At 41.7% G+C, this 23,508-nt stretch overlaps 1 protein-coding gene across 3 annotated transcripts in view; it reads left to right on the forward strand.

Annotated features, from left to right (window-relative positions):
- Not10 (CCR4-NOT transcription complex subunit 10) overlaps window positions 1-23,508 on the forward strand; it is a 390,843-nt gene that overhangs the window by 33,439 nt on the left and 333,896 nt on the right. For all 3 annotated transcript variants that reach the window (XM_067100338.1, XM_067100337.1, XM_067100339.1), the window contains 2 exons: window positions 12,039-12,233; window positions 19,681-19,773. In XM_067100338.1, coding sequence (XP_066956439.1) covers window positions 12,039-12,233; window positions 19,681-19,773 — 288 coding nt within the window. The remainder of the gene's footprint in view (window positions 1-12,038; window positions 12,234-19,680; window positions 19,774-23,508) is intronic.

Genomic DNA, 23,508 nt, shown 5'->3' on the forward strand with positions numbered 1-23,508 from the left:
TAGGTAATAGTTCAGCAATTCTTTCAGAATGTAGATGCAGGTATCGGTTGAGTGGTTTGTTTTAAAGCTGAACTGGTTGTTAGTAGTGTGTAGAAAGGGGAGGTCTCACTAGAAGAATGGACTCGAGTATCTTGATGCCACTGTAGTACAGTAATTGCAATCGGGCGATAATTGCCAGGTTCAGCTGTATCCTTTAGCTTGTTTTTAATTAATGGTATTAAGTGAACTAAGAGTAGGGAGTCTGGGAGAAACTGGTGAATTATGCATGCATTGAATAGAGCAGCTAGCAAAATGTAAATTATCGGATGGCAGAATTTGAAAGCTTCAGCAGCTAGACCATCGCAGCCGGGCGATTTATTATTAGTTAGATTGTTTATGGCATTGCTGATATTACCTGGCGTTATATAATCAGTGAAGTGAAACTGAAAGTTATAAGTAAGGAGGTTATCTACATCCCTTCGGGAGTCTTGATCATTTATGCAATTTCAGGATAGCGCTGAAGTGATCTCCCCACATTCTCCTACTCTGTGATAGCTATCTAGTTTTGGGATTTAGGGATTGAATATCTTTTCAAGGATGAGCCAGATTCTAATTTGCTAGACATTGCATCAGCTCTTAGTTCCTTTTCATTCAGTCTGCAGTGCTTAAGGGCAAGTTTGAACAGTGCTTTTGCCTGCCTCATTAGCAGTGCAAAGTGTTCTTCCCTCAGGGTACCATTTTGCCTCCACAGTAAAAATATTTCTCGTGAATGTGTATTTAGATCTTTAACCAAGTCATTCCTTCCAGGTACATTACGAGAGTTGCCTTGATGAGATCTAAAGGTATCCCTGCTGGAGGCAAGCATAGCGGAAATTATATTAGAATAGAATTCTTTCAGATCTTTCATGTGATGGTCATTTCTACATTTTGGGTTAATCCACAGTAAGGCATCAGCCAGTTGAAGTATTGACCGCAGCCTGGTTTCCAAAGGATCTGGTTTTCTGTTGGTATTTGAAATCCCAGTTAACAGCAGGTGGGCGATCAGTTGGGGGGTTCACGGTAGGGAGGGATGGGGTACTGAATGACACCTGTAAGGGAATGTGATCGTAGCCCGTTACAAGATCATAGCGAATGTTGCAGGTCACAATAAAATATGAAGTTGTGGGGACGTGATGCAGTGGTCCAGCCTGGAGGTTGTAGTCTTGTCCGTTCTGTTTTGTATGTAGGTATAAGAAGAGAGAGGGAGGAGCATTACATTGCTAATTTGGAGAGCATGATTTTGACAGAAGTGAGTAAGTTCATTATAAAGTTGTTTTGTGGGGTGAGAATTAAGGTCCCAGTTGTACAAATATGATCAGCAGTAGAATTGTGAGTAATGCTGTGTAACTCACCTAGGGTCATGCAGTATTGATCCAAATTATTGTTCCTTTCGAGGCCATATAAACATTAATTATTAGGATCTTAAAGTCCCCTACTGTCACTTGAAGCCCTAGCAGTCTATCACTCCGATAGGTCATCACATTCACCATAATGTTGTCTAATGATTTGTGTCACAGGAAAGAAAGGCCCCCTTTTGGGCGACCAGCTACTGTGTGATCTGTAACTTGCATTGATGAGGTCGAGAAAGCTCTGAAGTCTTCATGCACTGAATTGCAGATGGCAAGGTCATGAGGCCAGAGGAGTGTTTCTCGTAATGCAGTGATGCCTTTGAAGTTTTTTCAGAACAGGTTTAGGAGAGGAATGTTCTGCTTGAGGCCAGAAATATTCCAAGAGATTATATCTAATGTATCCATGGCAACTTGCAAAGATGGGAAATGAATGAGTTGATAATTTGGGTGGATGGGGGGTTGGCCAGCGGGGGTGGGCAGTCACTTGCCGTGGGAGGTTGGCTGGCACTTGTGGTAGAAGGCCAGCCTGCACTTCAACCCCTGCTGGGGGTGTCAGTAAGTTCCCCCACGGTGGGGGTGGGTCCCAGATTAGGGTATATCTTGAGATTTATATTAGGACTGAAATTCTTGCCTTTAAGAACATCGAGGTGTTGAAATAGGCAGGCAATCTTGTAGGCTACTTAATGTTTAATTTTGCATGGGAGTTCTTGGGAGATAAGAGGGTTGGAGCCCATGAGAAACTTTACGCTCTCTACTATGGCGTCTAGCTTCACCGATGAGTGCAAATTTTGTGAATAACAATGTGAAATCTCTTCTCAGGTTTTGGGCAAGGTGATTCAAGAAAGTTGGCTTCAGTCCAGCCGGCAGTTGAGAGGTTCTTTTCTTTTTTCTACATTACTTTCTTGTGTCTGCCAGCCCCAATCCTCTCATGGTCATTCACATCCTCATCCACGACAGGGTTTTTGGTGGGGGGAGAGATAGGGTTGGAAGACTCACGGGGGCTGGTGATCGTCATTGAAGATCTATCTCCCACTGGAGGCACTGGGGAGGGAGAGGAGGTTGGGAGTCCATCTGTCCCCTCTTGTTTGGAGGTGAGGAAATAATAGATGCATCACTCAAAGGAGTTTGGTGGCTGGCTGTGCGATTGTTGAATGATTCCTGCACCCCTCTGATGGCATCCCAGATCCGTGAAAGATTGTTATTTATTTCCATATTTTTAAGACTGTCGAATGATTCCTGTAATCCTTTGATCACGTCCCAGATCTGTGAAAATTTGTCATGTGCTTCCTCAATTTTTTCTGAGGTTTTGTCAGTTTTTTCTGCGAGGGATTTTGTTATTAGAAAAGCATTGTCTGCTGTATGGTACACTGCAGGTAGGCGTAGATCAGCAGGCCCCTTTGGAGGCAGATTGTAAGGGTCATCAGCATAGATTTCCACCGAGCAGTGATATATGATATTTTCTTGAGAGAGGATGAGGTTATCGTGGATTGCTCCAGGAGAGTGGTTTCTGGTATCAGGTCTTTGCATTTTGTATTTGCAGCATTAATTTCCTCATCGGAGAAGGCTGCACTAACAGATTGCATAGCAGACTAGACGTCGGAATGGTTTGATTGATATTGTATAAAGTTAAGACAATTGTTCATGAGTATGGAACATGTGTGCGGGGCACAGGTATTGTTAGGTGCCAGGGTCACTGGCACGATGGTTGGAGGTTGGTCAGATGACATTTTTGTGGTAAAAGGGAGGGCCAAGCACTTAACACACACACAGCACTCTATTACCCATTTCCCAGGGCCAATAGGCTTCAAGAAGTTGAAGTTTGAAAAATTTCAAAGGCACTGATTGGGGCAGAATGTAGATTAATATATCTGCAATTACACAATGCTATCCGGCTTACACGCCGGGTATTACATAGAGACTATTAACACATTGCCCTCTATAAGAGGTATAACCACCAAGGGTGAAAAACACTTCTTTTTTGGTGAAAAATATGAGAGAGACCTCCAACACATCCACCCCTGACACACACAAGTTCTCAGGTGCCCGCAGCTGTGGACCGTATTCAAAGTAAGCTGAACGGTGTTTTGAGCCTACTCAAGATGACCCCATCGACTCCTCAACCTCCAGAATTGTCCTTGTCTCCAGTATTATCTGATGAGGAGGATGATGTTTTGCCTGCTTCTGCTTTTTTAATGGAATCTCAGACTTCTGAATCTGCGAAGTTGCTCAGGTTGGTGCTTTCTTCTTCGGCGAAGAAAGCATTGAGTGAAGTTGGTGGATAGCTAGCAGAGAAGAGGGATCAAGGAAAAGCTATCTTCAGTTATCCCCCTTCCAGATTATCTTAGAGGAGGTATTTGTCGTATGCCATGGGGGAAGTTCCTTCCCTGGGAGTTTCTGCCTCCTCCCAGGGGGACTTCTCCGGGTTGATAGACTTGTCCCGAAGATCTGCATTTTCTTCAGCAAAGATTATGTGCAACGCTTCAGAGTTAGCTCATCTTCTTAAAAACTTGTTCAAAGTTTTCAAAGTTTGAGCTTCCTTGACTGGGCGGTGGGTGCTCTGGCCCATAAGATCAAGGACTGTTCAGTTTTGCCCGAAGATAGTGCTGCGGAATTACTAGGAGTTCTCTCATGTATCAACAAGGGTATTAGGGATGGCTCCCAAGAGTTGGCTTCCCTTTATACAATGGGAGTGCTAAAAAAAGAGGGAACTGTGGTGTTTGAACACTCTTGGCACTCCTGTTTTCTCCTCTGAACTGGCACCATTTATTCCCACAGACCACAGTACTGGGGATCGCATCAGATCTCCAAAGAAGAGCACCCAGGATCTTTTTACCCAGTCCTCTAGGCATCCTAAGGAGATGTCTGCCCTTACTTTTAGGACAGTCTCTCCCCTGCAGATGCCTCCCTTTTGTAGCAGCAGGCAGAGAGCTTATTCTAGACCCCGATCTAGTGTCCGTTTCACTTCACATGCCGTTAAAAAGTCCTCATCTAGAGCTTCCTCTCATAAGTGAGAACTCTGTCTTCCGGACTCCGGTAGGAGCCAGACTCCTTCTCTTCTGGGAGAAATGGAGAGAGAAAGGGCCAGAACCTTAGATCATAAATGTCCTGGGGAAGGGTTGCACCATCCTTTCAAGGAAAAGCCTCCTTTGGTCAGCACGCCAGTGGTATTGACAGCCTACTCTAGGCTCAGAGAGGGTTTTAGCCCTCTCAGAGGAAGTTTCGTTCCTCCTCAGGATAGGGGTGATAGAGTTAGTTGAGGACGTGAATTCCCCAGGGTTCTACAACCGACGGCTTGTGGTTCCCAAGGCGTCAGGAGGCTGGAGGCCTGTCCTGGACGCCAGCGCCCTAAATGTTTTTGTCCAGAAGACAATGTTCAGGATGGAGACAAACCAAACTATCCTGTCATCCATTTGCCAGGGAGATTGGATGACTTCCATCGATATGCAGGACGCATACTTCCATGTTCCTATCCACCCAGACTCAGGAAGTATCTCAGGTTTGTGTACAAGAACAGTGTTCCAGTTTCGTGCTCTGTGCTTTGGTCTCTCAACAGCTCAGCAAGTTTTTACTGGAGTTCTCCCTCCCCTCACAAAATGGCTCCATCTGATGGGAATCAAGATCGCCCTGTATCTAGACGATTGGCTCCTTTGGGCTCAGTCGAGAGAGAAGTGTTTAGAGGACCTTTGGAGGACCCTTCTCCTGGCCCAGGATCTGGGCTTAATGATCAGCATGCAGAAATCCCAGCTGACTTCTCAGCAGATTCTTTATTTAAGGATGATGATAGACTCAAAATTTTCAGGTTTCTCCATCCCTGAAGAGAGTAGAGTCTTGTCTGAGGACGGTGAATAAGTTTCTTTCTCTCGAGAACTGCTCTGCCAACAAATAGATGAATCTTCTGGGAACATTATCATCCATAGAACTGTTCTTTCCCCTAGGCAGACTGTATATGAGACCGTTGCAGTTTTTCTTGAGGGTCAGCTGGGACAGGAAGAATTACCCAGACACGTTCGTTTTTCACGTGACTCCCGAGATAAAGAGACCTGCTTTGGTGGAGTTTCAAGGATGGCTGTCGGAAGAGTTTGTTTTTCCCGTGACTCGAGATAAAAAGAGACCTGCTTTGGTGGAGTTTGAAGGATGGCTGTCGGAAGGAGGTCTCTCCTTCCTCTGAGCCCCAGCTTAGACTTCTAGTCAGATGCGTCAGATCTAGGTTGGGGAGCTCTTCTAGGGAGCAGGGAAGTCTCAGGACATGGTTCGGGAGCAGAAAAGTGGGCATATAAATGTCAAAGAATTGGAAGCAATTTATTTAGGACTGCAGTTCTTCAGGTCTGATCAGCAAGACAGTGGCAGTCCACTCAGACCGCATGACTGCCGTCTTACATCAAGGATCAAGGGGGAACTCACTCATTCTCCCTTTACGAAGCAGCGAGAGACCTCTTCTGTGGGTGGACCAAAATCACACTCATTCTCCCTTTACGAAGCAGCGAGAGACCTCTTCTGTGGGTGGACCAAAATCACACCAGATTCATGACACGTTTCATTCAAGGGAAACTAAATGTTCTGGCAGATGAATTGAGCTGCCAGAATCAGGGTCTACCTACAGAGTGAACCCTAGATCCTCTGATCTGCTTAGATCTATGGAAGCTGTGGGGAGACCAATCCTAGATCTTTTTGCTACCTCCAGAAACCATCGTCTCTCATTGTTTTGTTCGCCGGTACCGGATCCTTTAGTATGGGTGACTAGCATGGGCGACAGATGGTATGCTACAGGATTGGTCGAACAAATACCTCTATGCCTTCCCGTCTCTCAGTATTGTGAGGCAAGTAATAAACAAATTTCAGACTCATCAGAATGTATCCATGATTTTAATAGCCCCATTGTGGCCATCAAGGGAGTGGTTTCCAGACCTCCTTGACCTGCTGGCGGATTTTCCAAGACTGCTACCTCAAAAACCTCATCTACTCAGACAGCCCCATTAGCATTTGTCTACTCTGGCTCTGACAGGCTACAAACTGTCAGGAATCTCCTTATAAAGAAGGAGTTTTCAAGACCAGCTTTGAAAGTTATTGCCAAGTGTAGGCAGCAGTCCTCCAACAGAGTATATCAGGCTAAGTGGGCAATATTTCAAGCCTGGTGCAGGTGTCTTGTCTATTCAGACATCTGTAGCAGAAATAGCAGATTCTCTGCTTTATTTGAAAACCTCGAGAAGCCTGTCTATTTCCACTATCAAAAGTTATAGGGCCATTTTAAGCTCTGTCTTCCGACATAGAGGAGTAGTTCTTTCCTCAAATCAGACTTGTCAGATCTTGTTTAATCTTTTGACATCACGAAACAGAGTGAGGTAGCAGTAGTGCCATGGGACTTAGATGTAGATCTTAAATGGTTGTCCAGCCCTCAATTTGAGCCCATGCACTCAGTTTCTTTATTTTACTTAACTAGGAAGACCCTTTTCCTGGTAGCCTTGGCGACAGCAAAATGGATAAGTGAAATTCATGCAGTGGATAAGAGAGTTGGTTTCTTCCAGGGGAATGCTGTCTGCTCTTTTTCCTTGGTTTTTTTTTTAGCCAAAAATGAGGCACTTTCTAAGCCCTTGCCTTGTTCTTTTATCATTAAAAGTCTGTCTGAGATATTAGGCCCAGGTGAAGAGGAGAGAGCTCTGTGTCCTGTGAGGGCTCTTAAAGTATTACCTACACAGAACAGATGGAGTATGTGGATCTTCAAGTACTCTATGGTGTTCAGTCAAGAACCCCTCGCGTTCACTGTCGAAGTGCCCTGGCATTCTTCCTCAGAGACCTCATCTCGAAAGCTCATTCCTTGATTAGGGATGATGCCTTTCCCCTCTTGTAAAGTGAGAACTCATGAGATAAGGGCTGTCGCCACTTCATTGGCATTCAAACGTAATTTATCTCTCTCACCCATTTTGTAGGCAACTTTTTGTAAGTGCAGGTTGGTGTTTGCATCCCATTATTTAAAGGAAATAGAGACAGTGTATGATAATTGCAGTGCATTGGGTCCATTTTCAGTGGCTGGCGTGGTGTGGGGGAAGAAGCCTAGGAAATATTCTTTCCTTCTGTTTTGTCTCTTTGCCTTGACATAATGGTGTCGAGTTTTTAAGGGAGCCTGGGGGTACTGGGCACCCAGAGTACCCTCCAGTTCTTTTATGGTTGGGTGGTGGTTTTATTCTTTTTGTGGTGTAGGTGACAATGTCTTTTCTGGTTGTATTATGTTTGCCGCAACCAGGGCGGGGGCAGTATGTTTTTCTTTGGTAGCAATTTGAATTGTCCTTTGATGCAAGGTACCCACTGAAATAGTAAGTGATCCACGGCTATACCACCACGCCACTATACGATAAGGTGAGCGCCAAACAGAGGCAGTATCTTCCTGCAGCAGCTCTCTTATCAGGTAAGGAGACAATGAGCATTGTATCAATGCTAGCAACTTTTTCTATTCTCAAATTCATTACCATTCCTAATGTTTTGGGGTAGATATGTCCATGCATCCCACCACCTGTCAATGCGAGAATCAGCAGTGTAATTACTTGGTAAATTACTTATATAAAAATAACATTTTTATAATAAATAAAGTTTTATATATACCTACCAAGTAATTACATGATTGGAGCCCTCCCTCCTCCCCTTGCATGAACATAAGGGCATAAACATATTGAAGCTCTTTTGCTGAGTTGTTCCTCTTTTTCCCCCGAAAAAGGCTGGTGCAAGTCACCTACCCAAAACAAAATAGCGTGATCCTCGGATTTCAAAATTTTAGCTGCCAAGCAAGTGAAACTAATAGTAATGTAATTACTTGGTAAGTATATATAAAACTTTATCATAAAAATGTCATTTTTGTTTATCGTACCTTACTTCACCTTACAACAAATTCAAAAAAATTTCCTATTGCTTAATACTACTTCCATTGCAACCTTCACCATATACTTCCCAAAACTACTATCCTCCCTCTCAAAACTGCTGAACCCCACTACTCTCACTCCTTTCAATACACTGGCTCCACCTTGGGCCCCAGTCTGTCATGGTTTCACTTTCTTGGGAACCAGTGCTGATTATATTAAGAGAGCAGCAGTCCAGTTAAGGAGTTTTTTAGGGAGTAAATCACACAATCGGTACTTGATGTCGTTTTATGTTTACAAATAATGTACAGTCAACACACCACTTCTTCAGTACTGTGGACAATAGTTCAGTGGATTATACCCTAATTATCCATAAAATATTTCAGTCCAAAGGACACTTTGTAAATATATACAGCTTAATGATCATCATTATACATATAACATACATAATTAAGTATAAACAATTTTCATGGAAAAGTAAGGCACCAGTGTATTAGTCTCTCAAAATAACTTCAAGTAAATTTGCACAGTTTTTGTTAAAGTACACATATATATGTAACCAGCTCATACTCCTACATATATACATTACACTCTTACCCAAACAGAACTTTCTTTGAACAGTTTTTTTTTTTTTATACCCCACAGGCACCAATTCACAGAGTTTCAGCCACACTTGTTCAAAAAGGGGTGGACCTTTCCACAACATTCCTTTGGAGAAAAGTCCCTATTTAACAAAAGTCATTGAACAGTAGTTCAATAAAAATCAAAATCAAATTCATGAACATATTTAGAAATAATCAAATTTATCTTTTTCAGACATTACCTATATTTGAACACTACAATACAAACCTGAAGTTCTTTACATTTACTTCCCACCTCAGCCACCTCTCATCCTGCTACCAGGCCGTAGGGCAAAGTGGAACGCATTATGGTGGGTGAGCAGGGCTTCCCCCTCCCTGTTGGTAGTTAATGACCTTGTCTGAAAGTTAAATGGCTGTTCCAGCTCGCATTTGCAAGCAAAATCCCATGTAAAGAACTTCATTGTTAGTTTGATTGGGAAAAATACAATTTACTTTGAAAATTTTGCTGTTTTATCCCAGCCTGTAAGATGTAAGCTTCTTTTTGTGCGCCTTTCCCTTCATGATAGGGTGGGGGAGTTTTGATCGCTGTTGGTGAATGATTTCCTGGTCAGGGCTGGCACGAATTGACATTCCCTTAGACATGAGGTTCTCTTCATCTCATCTCTGTAAGCTTTCGAGCTTGCTTCAAGTTGAATTCTCTCTTTTTCTGAGAGAAGTACTGCATTGATCCTTAGTATGGCCCGTTTACTCCTTGTTTCACGGTTACAGACTGAATTTATGAGCAGCAATGAGTTAGGAGTGTTCTTGCATTTCTGTGGTCGGATGACCGTAGGAGTAGATAATCATCTTACCCTTCTCACCAGAAACCTTCAAGATCGCACAGCTGGGGTTTAGTTACCCGACCTACAGGTCGAGATAGGTTTGCTGATGGTCCAGGGGTCTTTTCCCTATCTTTCCTTGGTTTGGCAACCAGGATTATAGGGAAACACTTCAACTCTACCCCAGCGATCTTTCGGGATCACACGGGGAAGGGTTAGTAGGGCCCATTCGTGCTGCTCATTCTTTCCCGAATTCTTGCTTTTGAATTGAGTTTTCTTGGAGCAGGGAGCTAGTGTTCCTGGTCCTTCCATGGTAAGATGGCCATGGTGACAAGGTAGCACTTCGAGCCTTCTGTTTCCACCTCCTTGGGCCGTTAGAGAGGGGCTAACACACCAATTGTGAGGCTAGGTCACTATCGATGACTCTGATCTTCAGATCAGGTTGTTCAGTAGTGATGGGTATTGTGCAGTTCTTCAATCGCCTGATCTTCCTGTTTCAATACTTTCGAGTGGAGGAAGAAGAGGACTACTTTGTCTGGCTCTTCCTGCAAGAAGACTTGATAGGCTTCCAGCATTTGGCCATTTTCTGAGGAAGAGGACTGATTTGGCTTATGCTATGCTACCGTTACACCTGTGGCTTTTTGCATGGGTGCAATTGTTACCCTGGAGCTGGCTGGTTGCTGGGGCTATCCATTCCCCAGGATACCAGTCCAGTCAAGGCCCTGGACAGCTGGTCTGGCACTCCCTGATGCTACCCATTCTACATGAACAGGGGCAGCTGCTACCCAGGCTGATCAATCCAGTCAAGGGTCTCAGACCACTGGTCCAGGACCCACTTGCTGCTACCCATGCTACATGCATGGATGCGACTGCCACCCAGAGTTCCCTGGAACCCAGGGCTACTGGTCCAGCCTAGTTAGCCAGGCTATCTAGGCCAGCTAGAGTACCGATGTGGTTTCCTTGGCTTGCAGGGGTCCAGGAAAGTGACATGGCTCATGTGATCTTGTCATCCAGGCTTAGTAAGGGGTGATTCCCCACTTTCTCTTTCTTTTCTATAGAGGTCTGTCTCTTAAGAAGGTTTTGGCGTGCTCATGGGTAGCCCTTGCCCATGTTTTCAAGAGTGAACTTCCTGAAGGGGCATAATGAATAAATAACACAAAAGGATATATAACTGTGCCAAACACTAGCAGAGTCACGCTGCTAAGGTATATATAAACAAGGCCGACATGGCCGAGGCGAGATGAACGCAGAGGAACGCCTGATATTTTAACCCCGTAATTATTGAATTAGAGGTTAAAAAGGGAGCCTCGAAAACTATAAAACCCCACAAGAAGATGGTACTTAACTTAGAAGCGGTGAATTCCTGGGCGGAAGACATGATGCACAGATTAAAGGAAAAAATTCAGCAGCACAGACAAAACGCTACAAACAACGAAGGCGTGCTAGAATGGAACGAGTTCAAGATGGTGCCGGGGGCGTTGGTTGGCTGGACGGTGAGTGTTGGCTGTGTGTCGGCTCCTCACTTTCCGGGGTTTTTGAGATGGGGAATCTCTATAAGCAGAGGCCTGTGGCAGTGACATCATACACTCACCCTTTTATATACCGATATCTATTTGATTGATAGATGATCGAACTGGGGGTAGTAACCCCAGCATTCCTGATAGCTTTTTTTCTCTGGTATTTTTAGCAATGATTATACCTAGAAATAAGTGCTTAATGGTTATTTCACCGGGTGACACAGGTCTTCCCTCAGAAATAGATTTTTCCTATGTCAAAATCCCTTTTTCAGATATTCTATTAGCCATGCATGCGGTAGCTTGTCAAAGGCTTTCTTGTAGTCAGTCCATGCTATGTTAAGGTTGGTTCTTCTCTTACTCTTCTTCATTACCATTATTATTATTATTGTTATTATTATTATTATTATTATTATTTTTGGGAAGGTCTATGACAGTCATCCTATTCAAATAGGTGGTTTTTGTAGTGTGCGGTTCCGGGTTGCATCATGCCTCCTTAGGAGTCCATCACTTTTCTCACTATGTGCGCTATTTCTAGTAGCACACTTTTCTGCATGAGTCCTGGAGTTACTTTGTCATCTAGTTTTTCCAGATTCTTTATTATTATTATATTATTATTATTATTATTATTATTATTATTATTATTATTATTATTATTTAAACAAATGCTCATTTTATGGTGGGAATAAATCGCTGAATAAGAGTGTCATCCGAAGATCCATGTTGGCAGGTTTCTGGTAAAGCTGTGGGTAACAGTATAAAATGTGCTAGGGAAGTAATGTAATATTTATATGGAACTATTTCACTTCTGAGATGTTACAGTTGCAATGTAAGTTAATAATTTAGTAAGTTATTAGTAGTTCTTCCTGTACAATGTTGCAGATGATTGATACTGCATTTGTCTTTTCTTTAGATGGCTGAAAGCAAGACCACCACAGAGGAAGCTCAGGGCTCTACCACAAGTGGTGAGAGCAACCAAAGCTGTGAGGCAACAGATGGAGAAAGGGATTTGGCACAAGCAGCTCATGCAGAATTTATGAAGTCAAATTATAATGCAGCAATGACCCTTCTTAATCAGTTGCTTAATACAAGACCAAAGGATCCAAAGGTAAAATATTAGAGTGGATAATTTAAGACAGCCAATTAAAAATTTAAATAGGACTGTACAGCGGAAATTTTTAATAAAATTTAGTATACAATCATTCACATTTTCACTGACAAGTCAAAACATTATTATTGGAATTCATTCACAAGAGTATGGATTAATAATCTTAACAAATACATATGCAAACAATTTGATACCCCTTAAACGCCGAGCCTCTATTTACAAGTGTCTGCCGTATGCCGGCGCGGTTTGAGAGTCAGCGCCGAAGCGGAAAGAAAGTTTTTAAAAATCACAGCACACTTAGTTTTTGAGATTAAGAGTTCTTTTTTGGCTCCTTTTTTGTCATTGCCTGAAGTTTAGTATGCAACCATCAGAAATGAAAAACAATGTCATTATCATATATAAATATTGGAATATATGACAGCGCGAAAAAAAAATTTTCATATATAATTGTATACAAATTGCGCTGTGAGCAAAACGGTTAAAGCTAAAGAGTTATTTTTTTCGTTGTATTGTACACTAAATTGCGATGATTTTGGTATATAACAAATTGTAAAATGATCAAAGCAACACAGAGAAAATATTATCACAAAATGATGCATGAATTCGTAACGCGTGGACGTAAAAAAAAGTTTTTTTCAAAAATTCACCATAAATTGAAATAATGTGCTAGACACTTCTTGTTTGTTGCAAAATGAAGGTATTCTGAATATTACTAGAATGTAAGAGTTTTAGCTTACAATTGCATTTTTCTACCATTTCGGTCGAGTCAAAGCTGACCGAAGGTTGAAATTTCGGCACTTATCGTGATTTATATGAAAATATTTCAAAACTGATAAAAGCTACAACCATGAGTTATTTTTTGTTGTATTCTACATGATATTGCACACATTGTCATGTATAACACTTTATGTAACACCTAATAGAAAATGGTGCAAAAATTACAACAAAGTGACTAAAGAAATTCTGAGATTTTCAGCAGAGTTAGTGCCCGCCGGGGTAAGGAAAAAGTTTTTTCAAAAATTCACCATAAATCGAAACATTGTGCTAGAGACTTACCGTTTGTTGCAAAATGAAGGTAAATGATTGAATGTTACTAGAATGTAAGAGTTTTAGCTTACAATTGCATTTTTCGACCATTTTGGTCGAGTCAAAGTTGTCCGAAGGTTGAAATTTCGGCACTTATTGTGATTTATATGAAAATATTTCAAAACTGATAACAGCTACAACCATGAGTTATTTTTTGTTGTATTCTACATGAAATTGCACACATTTTCATATATAAAACTTTATGTAACGGCTAATAGAAAACGGTGCAAAAATTATGACAAAGTGACTAAAGAATTTCTTAGATTTTCAGCAGAGTTAGTGTGCACGGATGTAAGGAAAAAGTTTTTTCAAAAATTCACCATAAATCGAAATATTGTGGTAGAGACTTCTCGTTTGTTGCAAAGTGAAGGTAAATGATTGAATATCACTAGCATGTAAGATTTTTGCTTAACGAAAAAAAAAATATATATAATATCTATATATACACATTCATACATACACACACACATATATATATATATTTTTTTGGTACGAACACATAAATAAAAGGAATGCAGGTGAAAAACTTTTTTTGCATAAAATGAAATAATATACAAAACACCAATAAATACAGATAGATAAAAACTTGTAATAAATATAAATTTGTTCATGAGACTTACCTGCCAGATATATATATAGCTGTATTCTCCGAAGTCCGACAGAATTTCAAAACTCGCGGCACACGCAGTGGCCGGGCAGGTGGTTAGTACCCATTCCGCCGCTGGGAGGTGGTATCAGGAACCATTCCCATTTTCTATTCAGATTTTCTAATGCCACTGACTCCTGAGGGGAGGAGGGAGGGCAATATGAATATATATATCTGCCAGGTAAGTATGAACAAACTTTATTTTATCATTAAAATATCATTTTGTTCATGAGACTTACCTGCCAGATATATATATAGCTGAATACCACCTTTGGAGGGGTAGAGACAGCCAAGAATTAGGGAAAAAACCAATTATTGGTAAAATTATTTTGGTTCCTTATCTGATAGCGTAGCTGACTGAGTGGTTACTGTCACTCTAGTCTGCTTCTGCTTTACTAGAGACCCCAGCGAGGTAGTGACCTATATAGCTGGCGACTTCTAGATGATCTGTCAACGGGGCGTGACCACAATGTGACTAGATCATAGACCATACAAAGAGGACAAAAGAGCATTACTAACCACCTAACCAACACCTAAAGCGTTAGTTTGCAAAGGATTGGGAAGACTGCCTCCAGTAGTCGGCCTGTGTACTGTATGTACGTATTGTAGATATCTGTACATTAAGTCCTCGAGGGGCAGGGTGTAAGGCTCTAGGATCTGGGTCCTAACCTCCGGAAGGAGCTGACGGAGGAAGATCTCCCTCGACAGGCTTATCTCCTTGTGCCTGCCGCTGCCATCCGTCCCGTGTAGGATGAGAAGGTCCTGGATGACGTTCCACTGTCACCAGGAGGTTCTCTGTGCTTGGGGTTGTTGGTGAGGTCGAGGGCGCGGGTGGCTCTCTCCGAGATCGGAATGCCAGAGCAGGTCTCTCTGGAGAGAGGCCTTCAGCTTTTGGTAGGTGGCAGGACTTGCAGCAGACACCCAAGGGATGATCTTCCTGTAAACCTCCTCCGGGAGGGCGTTGATTACGATGTCTGCCAACAGCACCCCGTCGGTCAGTCCTGCCAACCTGAACTGCCCTCACCCTGTAGAGCCATGATGACGGGGTGTTTGTGTGAACGGCGGCAGCTTTATGGCGATGGTGGACCTTGTGTTGGTCTGTCAGGAAGGGCAGCACGCAGGAGTGGGTGCCAGCGTGGAGGAATGCGCGAGTAACAGCCTAAGAGATGCGTGTGGGAGGCTCAAGAGAGATATCAGACTGTGAAGTTCGCGGTTATTTGTATGTGGGAGGGAATGTCTATGTCCGTGCTAGCTTCTGCACTCTCACTCATAGTGTGAGTTACACTCGCGTCAATACACGCTTGGGAGCATGCCGTGTGGTCCGCTAGCGACGCCGGTGATCTGCCGACGAGGGTCGGTACGCCCGAACGCTTTGTTAAAGCGCCTTAGTTAGTCCGTTAGGGGTGTAGGGTAGTTCATCAGGCCAAGACTAAGTCGCCGTTTGGGTCCGTTAATGGCTCCGGGAACCACTCCGGGGTCACCACTGTGAGAGGGTGCAAAAGAGAGAGCAGTTAGACAGATGTTGACTGCTAGTTTATTAAGGGAGCAGGCCGCTTATAAAGCGGCGTGCGGACGTCAGTACAAAAACATACACTACTTCTTCTTTGGAGAGGTGGTAGAGCTTTCGACTGGCACGCTGTTGGCCCAGCGTTCGACTCTCCGAGCCGCCAATGAAGAATTAGAGGAATTTATTTCTGGTGATAGAAATCAATTTCTCGTCATAATGTGGTTCGGATTCCACAATAAGCTGTAGGTCCCGTTGCTAGGTAACCAGTTGGTTCTTAGCCACATTAAAAATAAGTCTAATCCTTCGGGCCAGCCCTAAGAGAGCTGTTAACCAGCTCAGTGGTCTGGTTAAACTAAGATATACTTTTTTTACAGACATACAAGGACATATAGGTGACCCGAGGTCAGTTGTTCTCAATGTGAAACAGGACAGGTAAATACAGATAACGTGACAAATAAAAATTAACAGATTAGATTAGACACAATAATGCTCTGACACATGTACAATACAAAAGGGCACAAATTAGTAAGTAATAAATGCACATTTACATAAATAAAACATGGCTAGGTATCCTGCCCTAAGGTCACGGGAGAAGGCACTGTAGAAAACGGGAGGTTCACTAGAGAAAACCCGTTGAGCGGGGACTTTACAATATAAGAATATATACAGTATTATTGGATATAGTGAAGTAAAGCATAACATCTTAAAAGATCCTTGGAAAAGATGCATATTCGTTATATTGATGATTGTATATGATATTAACATGTGAATATAGAGTACAGTATAATGTAGGCTAGGGTACCATACAGTATATGTATACGATATACCTTAGTGTAGGCTAAATTAATTCTCGTTTGTTATTCAATTTCTCTTTGTATTGAATTATCGGAAGTCACTCTGCATGAACCTCCAGAATTAGCTGATATTAATAATTACTATACCGTGTATGTATAGAGCATAATTTATAGTGTAGGCTAGGCTACCATATATGTATACATGGTACTGAATACCCTAGTGTAGGCTAGGCTATATTCAAGATACGTTTTTCCAACAAATGATGGGTTTTTTGGAACCTAACCCCAATGTAAGTAGGATAAGACCTCTATAAGCATTTTTAGAGTTTTTTTTTTGTGTGTTTGAACTATCAAAATAGGCAGTTCTAAGTGTTTTTTGAAGAGTTTTAAGTATTTGCGGATTTTAACTATTCATGGGGGCGCGTGTGGTATGCATATCTCAAATACGTGGTAGTTTAGAACAACAGGACACGTACCTCCAAACTGAATGCTAGATTTGCTACGTCTTGTTAGTATTTTCATGGTTATGTACAAATACATTTATGATAAAAAATTATTTACTACAGTTAGTTCTTGGTATACGTCATTTTGTGGTTAGCCCTCACCATTTCTCATAAATATTAAAAATTCTCTCTCTCTCTCTCTCTCTCTCGCTCTCTCTCTAAAGTATAGAAAACACTGAAAAATATCTATAACACATTATTTCACTTACAGAATCCATTTATACTGTATTGATCTAATCAGCATAAAAATATTTAAAATCTGAATTTCATGCGTAAACATAAAAAAAACACAAAAATAAAAAAATTCAGCAAGCATGACAGATTGACGAAGGTAGTGTCGCCATGTTTTTTGCTTTTACTAATTTATTGTACAGGAAGTATTTCATTACAAGTTTAGTTGACTGTGGTTATCAACATATTATAACAGTACACAAGAGAGTATTTTATTACTGTTGATGTTTCATCTCTAATCATTGTAAAAGTATTTAAAATCCGAATTTCATCTGAAGGCAACACTCAACATTCCTACTCTCCTGAAGCTGGGTGAGCGGGTTCCGTTCTCAGCTACCACTCTGTTGGTCGCGAGTTCGAATCTCGACCGCCAGTGAAGAACAAGAGAAATTTGTTTCTGGTGATAGAAATTCATTTTCGCTGTAATGTGGTTCGATTCACAATAAGCTGTAGGTCCCGTTGCTAGGTAACCAATTGGTGTTCTTAGTTACGTAAAAAGTAAATCTAATCCTTCGGGCCAGCCCTAGGAGAGCTGTTAATCAGCTCAGTGGTCTGAGTTAAACTAAGATATACTTTTTTACTCTCCTCCCAGCCATTGTAAGTCAAGCCCCAGCAAGTTACTGTGATCCGATGTATTAACACTAAAGTTCTCTCTCTCTCTCTCTCTCTCTCTCTCTCTCTCTCTCTCTCTCTCTCTCTCTCTCTCTCTCTCTCTCTCTCTCTCTCTCTAAGATAAGGGAAAGATTGATTTTTTTTGCATGTATGTTAATTTGTTTTGTGCAGTTTTATAGATAAATGTGATGTTACTTTATTAATTTTTTCTTATTTTCCATGCATAATTACTGTACAAGTTTTTACATTTCAATAAAAGCAGATTAGAAAGTAATATTAAAATAGTGAATATTTTAGATATTCAGTATGCTGTACCATCCAAAAACACGTTACAGTACAGTAATATAATTTCAAATACATCTTACATTACCTTTAAAAGAGAGAGGGAGAAAGAGAGAGAGAGAATCATAAATTTAACAAGTTTACGATTTGTATTAAAGATTTATTTAATTTGTATTACTGTAAGCATTTTATAGATATTTTGCTGTATTTAGGTAGAGAGAGAGAGAGAGAGAGAGAGAGAGAGAGAGAGAGAGATCATAAACTTGTTAAGCTCATTCTGGGGTCCACCTGTCATTCCAGAATGAGCTAAAGTTTACGATTTATATTACAGATTTATTTAATTTGTATTAAAGATTTTATAGATATTTTGCTTTGTTTACATTAATATAAACATTTGAAAATTAGTAAATCATTTATCATGAAAATGTATTTAGTCCTGAAAATAAAATTAAAGCAGTAACTAGTAAATATTGCTGTATGAAAAAATTCACGAATTAGTGAAAATTCCCGCGCGGACAAGTGAATAATGTGTTCCACAAAAATCCACAACAAAATAAAACACAGAAATGTGAAACGCGTAAAAACAAGGGGGCCACTGTATAGCTATCTTGAACAGTAGGTAAGTATCCAAGTACCAAATTTTATTATGATAATTTATATTTTCAAATTGGCAAAGTTTTTTAGGTATAGTTTCATTGTTATACTGTACCATGGTCATTGTCTCTGTTGTAATACTGATTGTACTAGACTTACTTATAATCTTTTGTATGCAGTTTCCATCTATTCTGTTTTAAATCAAATTCAACCTGTCCATTGTTTGATTGTCCTGTTTTAGTATTTCATTAAATTTCAGCTCAAAGAGAGCCTGCACCAGATATCATTATTCCTAGATATGGATGTCTCCTATCTCCATCTTGTGTTATTTCATATGTTTGCATACTCTGCCCTCACTACCTCTGTTTTTCTTAGGTTTATTGAGCCCTTGCTTGTATGTGTGATATATACTGCAAAGCAAGCTATGTAAGTCTTATGATTAAAAAAGCCTTATCTACATCTTCTGAGTCTGTCAATTTTTTATCATTACTACATCTAAATCCTCTCTTCCATCTGTGACCATTTTCTTCACTATAAGATGCATGACAAGGGCAAACAGCAAAAATGACAACGTATCCTTTTAGTACCCAATTATTTATTGATATTACTGGTGAAGCAATTAAAATATCCAAAAAGGGGTCAAATAAAGGCAAAAATTATTTTCAACAGTAGAAAAAAAGCAGGCAAAAGAGAGAAACCAATCAAGGATACAAAATGATTAAAAAAGAAATAGCAAATACTTACAGTGTTATGTCACAGTTTAGAAGACATTGAAAGCAAAAGATGCAAAAAGTAAGAACTCACTAAACCTTCGTAACATGTTTGATATGGTAAAGTATGAGCAGGTGAACTACTTCAAGTTGGTGAGACTGGATCCATTATATACAGAATAAGGCTAATTATGAATGATGGGTCTGGTATAACAGTGTAATTTTGTTATAGAAATTAAAGATAAAACTAATTTTTCAAAACAAATACACTATTTACAGTAGATTTCCTACTTCTCAACTCTTCATGATTCTTTATAGCTGTACCATAAACCTGTGATCCTTGAGGGACCTGCACAGGTTGTATTATTAAAAAGTAAGTTTTGTTTTTCAAACTACATACTTCACAGTTTTATATTTTCAAATGATCTTGTTTCTTGTGTGCATCATATCCTGTTTTATTAATGCCTGAATTTATGTCATAGGTACTGATGAATAAGGCTGTTGTAGAATATTACAAAAGTGACCTTAAGAACACTAGTGTATTCCGTAAGCAGTTAGTCGATATATGTGTACAGGTGAGTACAGTAGTTCATATATCCATAACAAACAGTTTAAATTTATATGTTATATGCTGTCATCTATGTAGTGATGGACATAAATTTATATTATTTGGAATGAATCTTAGCTACTGTTAATGTTAGGATATATTTTTGCACCGTTAGGTGCAATCAGCTTAAAAATAAGATAACACTTGGCTGACCCACTAGGACTGTCTCTGTAATCACCTGTTTCCCACCAGGTGGTGGTGGGCATATTTTTGCACCTCAGAAATATGGCAACACTCTCTATCATGACAGTTACTAGCAATGCAGCTAGAACACCCAGTAACACCAACTTATGGTTATGTAACTGTTCTATATAGTCAATTTTTTGTCCTCTCTCAACTCTGGTAACGTTGTAATCTCCACTGCAGCCAACATGGTGACGATGTGTATGTTGCAGGAAATGTTTGCTGTCGAATTATAAACCCTCCTGCTGAATATGATGAACTCTGTAGAAACTGTCTTTTGCCCTCTTTCATACAACTGCAACCCCTCTAAAAGAACAATGTTGATGAGTTCTCGCAGATTTTGGTGATTCCGCAGCTTCTACAAAAGACTTCTGTGGATGTTTGCATGGGGACCTCATATAGTCATCGGGAACTGGTACAAAACTACACTTTGTAGCTGTCACATCATGTGTCAATTGAAACCACAACCCCTTAAGGGGCGCGCCGAACGCCAAATTTTTAGGAATTATCAATTTTTAGTTTTTACAGTTTTGGACTGGTATATGTCTAAATAATGTCCTGAAATATTATTGCTAGAAAAAATTTTTTGAATTATGTTTTTTTTTCCAGTTTTGTTCACCACATTTACCAGTATTTGAGCAGCATTGAGCAAAATATTGTCACAAACTTTCTGTATGACTTTAGGTGGAAGTAGAAGTATACTTTACTTTCCTACTAAAATACACTTTTACACATGAACTTACCTGTTGTTTACATATAGCTGTAATTCTCGGTCTCGACAGAAAATTCAAAACTGGTGGTTCCGCTAATATATGGTCAGGTGATACGACTACCCCGCCCTCTACCGGGGTACCTGGATCCATTTCCATCAACAACTAATCATATTTTCTCTGTCGGGGCCGGCGACTAGTCGTCTGCTCCTCTTCAGGAAATTCATCAGTGCTTTTCAACTTTTCTTTGGTGAAGTACCCACTTTTGTTAACGGTTCTGGCTTGTTTTTGGCTTTGGTTGGATTTTTTTTCTAGATATGTCTGATTCAGGATCTCAAATTAGATATTGCGGGGGTTGTAAAACTCGAAAGTCTCGGTCTAACATAGACCCTCACTCTTTTTGCACTAACTGTAGAGGGAAATTGTGCACAAATTTGGATAGATGCGATGAGTGTTTGTCTTTGTCTGTGTTTGATTGGCAAAAGTTGGCTAAATATCAGGTAAAGTTAAGTAAAGATAGGGCACGTAAGGCTTGGCCAGAAGTTCCTCCCAGAGTAGGAGTAGTATTGCCTCTTGTTCTGTTCCTGTTACCCCTCCTGTTCCTATTCCTGCCCCGGAACCTGTTGTTTCCAGACCCACTACCGTGTCAGACCTTCGGGCAGAATTTGATGGTAAGATTTCGGCTCTTTTCTCTGCGATAGAGAAGATTGGCCAGGATGTGAGTGCGATGTCTAAACATGGAAGTGTTGCGAGTGATAGTGTTGTGGAGGAGGTGACTGTTCGTCTCCCTCGCGCTCCTAGGTCTAGGCCTCTGTCCTGCTCCAAGGGCTCAGGGAGAAGACATGCCGAAAGCCGAAGGGAGGCGAGTGGGGTCTGCTCACAAGCAGTTGCTCCCTCTAACAGTCCTGTTGCGTCCCAGGCTGTTGCAGCTCGCCATAGTAAAAGCGATGCGGAAGTGTCTTCTAGTGCTTCTCTTTCGTCGAGGAGGAATTGGAAGCAGTCAGAGTCTAGTAGGCCGCTGAAGAGACGCAGAGCTTCCTCTCCAGGTCAAGTTCCTATCAAGAAACTTTCAGCGCGTTCTCCTCTTCCGTCATGTAGCTTTTGGGATAGCCCAGAGATCTCTTCTTCTTCAGGCAGTCCGGATGTGCGTTCTACGGATCGTAAGCGAGCGCCTGATCCTCCTGTTAGCATGCAAGTAGCGGCTTCCTTCCTGTTGGATCCCAAGTCGGCTTTTTTGCCTCCGGTTCCTGCCAACCTTTCGCAAGAGGACAAGATTTTGAGACTTTTCGAAGGTTTTAAAGCACCAGCACTTCAGGATCCTTCCGCACCTGAGGCTCCGGTCTCTGCTTCCGCTCGCGCGCCTGGCACCGCTTCCGATCGCGCGCCTGGCGCCACTTCCGCCCTCACCTGCCGCACTCCCGACACTACTTTGGCGCTTGGCGCCTCTCCACAGCACGTTTCCAAGGCACACAACGTTTGCGCTTTTGGCGCTACCGTGGTTTTTGGCGCCTCTTTGGCTCTCGGATCTTCGAAGGCTTCTGACTCCTCTCAAGCTCACATTTCGGATACGCTTGACGCGGGTCGGGCACCTGGCGCCTCGGTGACGTTCGGCGACACTCAAGAGGATAACGCAAGTTTGGCTCCCGGAGACGTTTCTATCCGCGGTGCTCCAGCTGCTTCAGAGATTCTCTCCCCAGTTTCCGATGTTTCGGAAGTAGATGATGTTCCGTCTGCTCCTACGTCCAACTTTAAGCATCTCTTACAACTTTTTGAAGAACATTTTCAAGAAGACTTTGCTCCAGCTACCCCTTCGTCTCCAACTACGCAGTTTGCCAAGGATTTTAAACCTCCATCTTCTAGATTTCTGAAGCTGGTCCTGACTGTTTCAGCGAAAAGAGCTCTCCGAAGGCAAGAAGGATGGTTGAGCATGAAAAGATCTCAGGGTAAAACTTCTTTCTGTTTTCCCCCCTCACAACTGTCTTTTAAGTCTCGTTCGTGGTTTGAGACTGGGGAAGTCTTTTCCTTGGGAGACGCTGCCTCCTCTCAAGGGGATTTCTCCAGCCTTGTGGATTCTGCCCGTCGCTCAGCTTTTTCTATGTCCAAAGTCGGCTTCTCGTCTTCGGAAATTGACCATCTGGTGAAGAGTTCCTATAGGATCTTGGAGATCTTTTCTTTTATTGATTGGTCTATAGGAGCCTTGAGCAGGAAGGTGAAAGTCTGTGATCTTCCCCCCAAGACTGCTACGGATCTTGATGCTATTTTGGCCTGCCTGGACAAGGCCATCATGGATGGAACGTCAGAAATTGCCTCAGTGACTGCTACAGGCATTTTGAAGAAGAGAGCACATTGGATTTCGTTTGTCGCGAGAGGAGTCTCCAGGAACCAGAAATCTGCTCTTTTTGCTCCTTTGTTTAAGGAATCTCTTTTTCCCGCCACGTTAGTTAGGAAATTTCGGAGGCTCTCTGCAGAAGTCTACTCAAGACCTACTGGCTCACTCTTCAAAAGACCCAGGTTTTGACTTCTCCAGTAGTACCCAAGCCTTCTTTCCCTGTATCCTTTAGGCCTTCTCAGGGTACTCCTTTTCGGCCCTTTTCCCGTGCTAGAGGAAGAGGAAAATTCTCTACTCATCCCCAGAAATCTAGGGGTACCAACCGATGAGTTCAAGGTCCTTCATGCGACGGTCGGAGCCAGACTAAAGACGTTCTGGCAAGTTTGGGCGGCCAAGGGAGCAGAACCCTGGGTGATCAACGTTCTGAGAGAAGGCTACACCATTCCCTTCTCAGAAAGTCCTCCTTTAAAGTCTTCGCCAG

The sequence above is a fragment of the Macrobrachium rosenbergii genome, chromosome 56, assembly GCF_040412425.1.
Source record: "Macrobrachium rosenbergii isolate ZJJX-2024 chromosome 56, ASM4041242v1, whole genome shotgun sequence".
Classification (NCBI taxonomy): Eukaryota; Metazoa; Arthropoda; class Malacostraca; order Decapoda; family Palaemonidae; genus Macrobrachium; species Macrobrachium rosenbergii.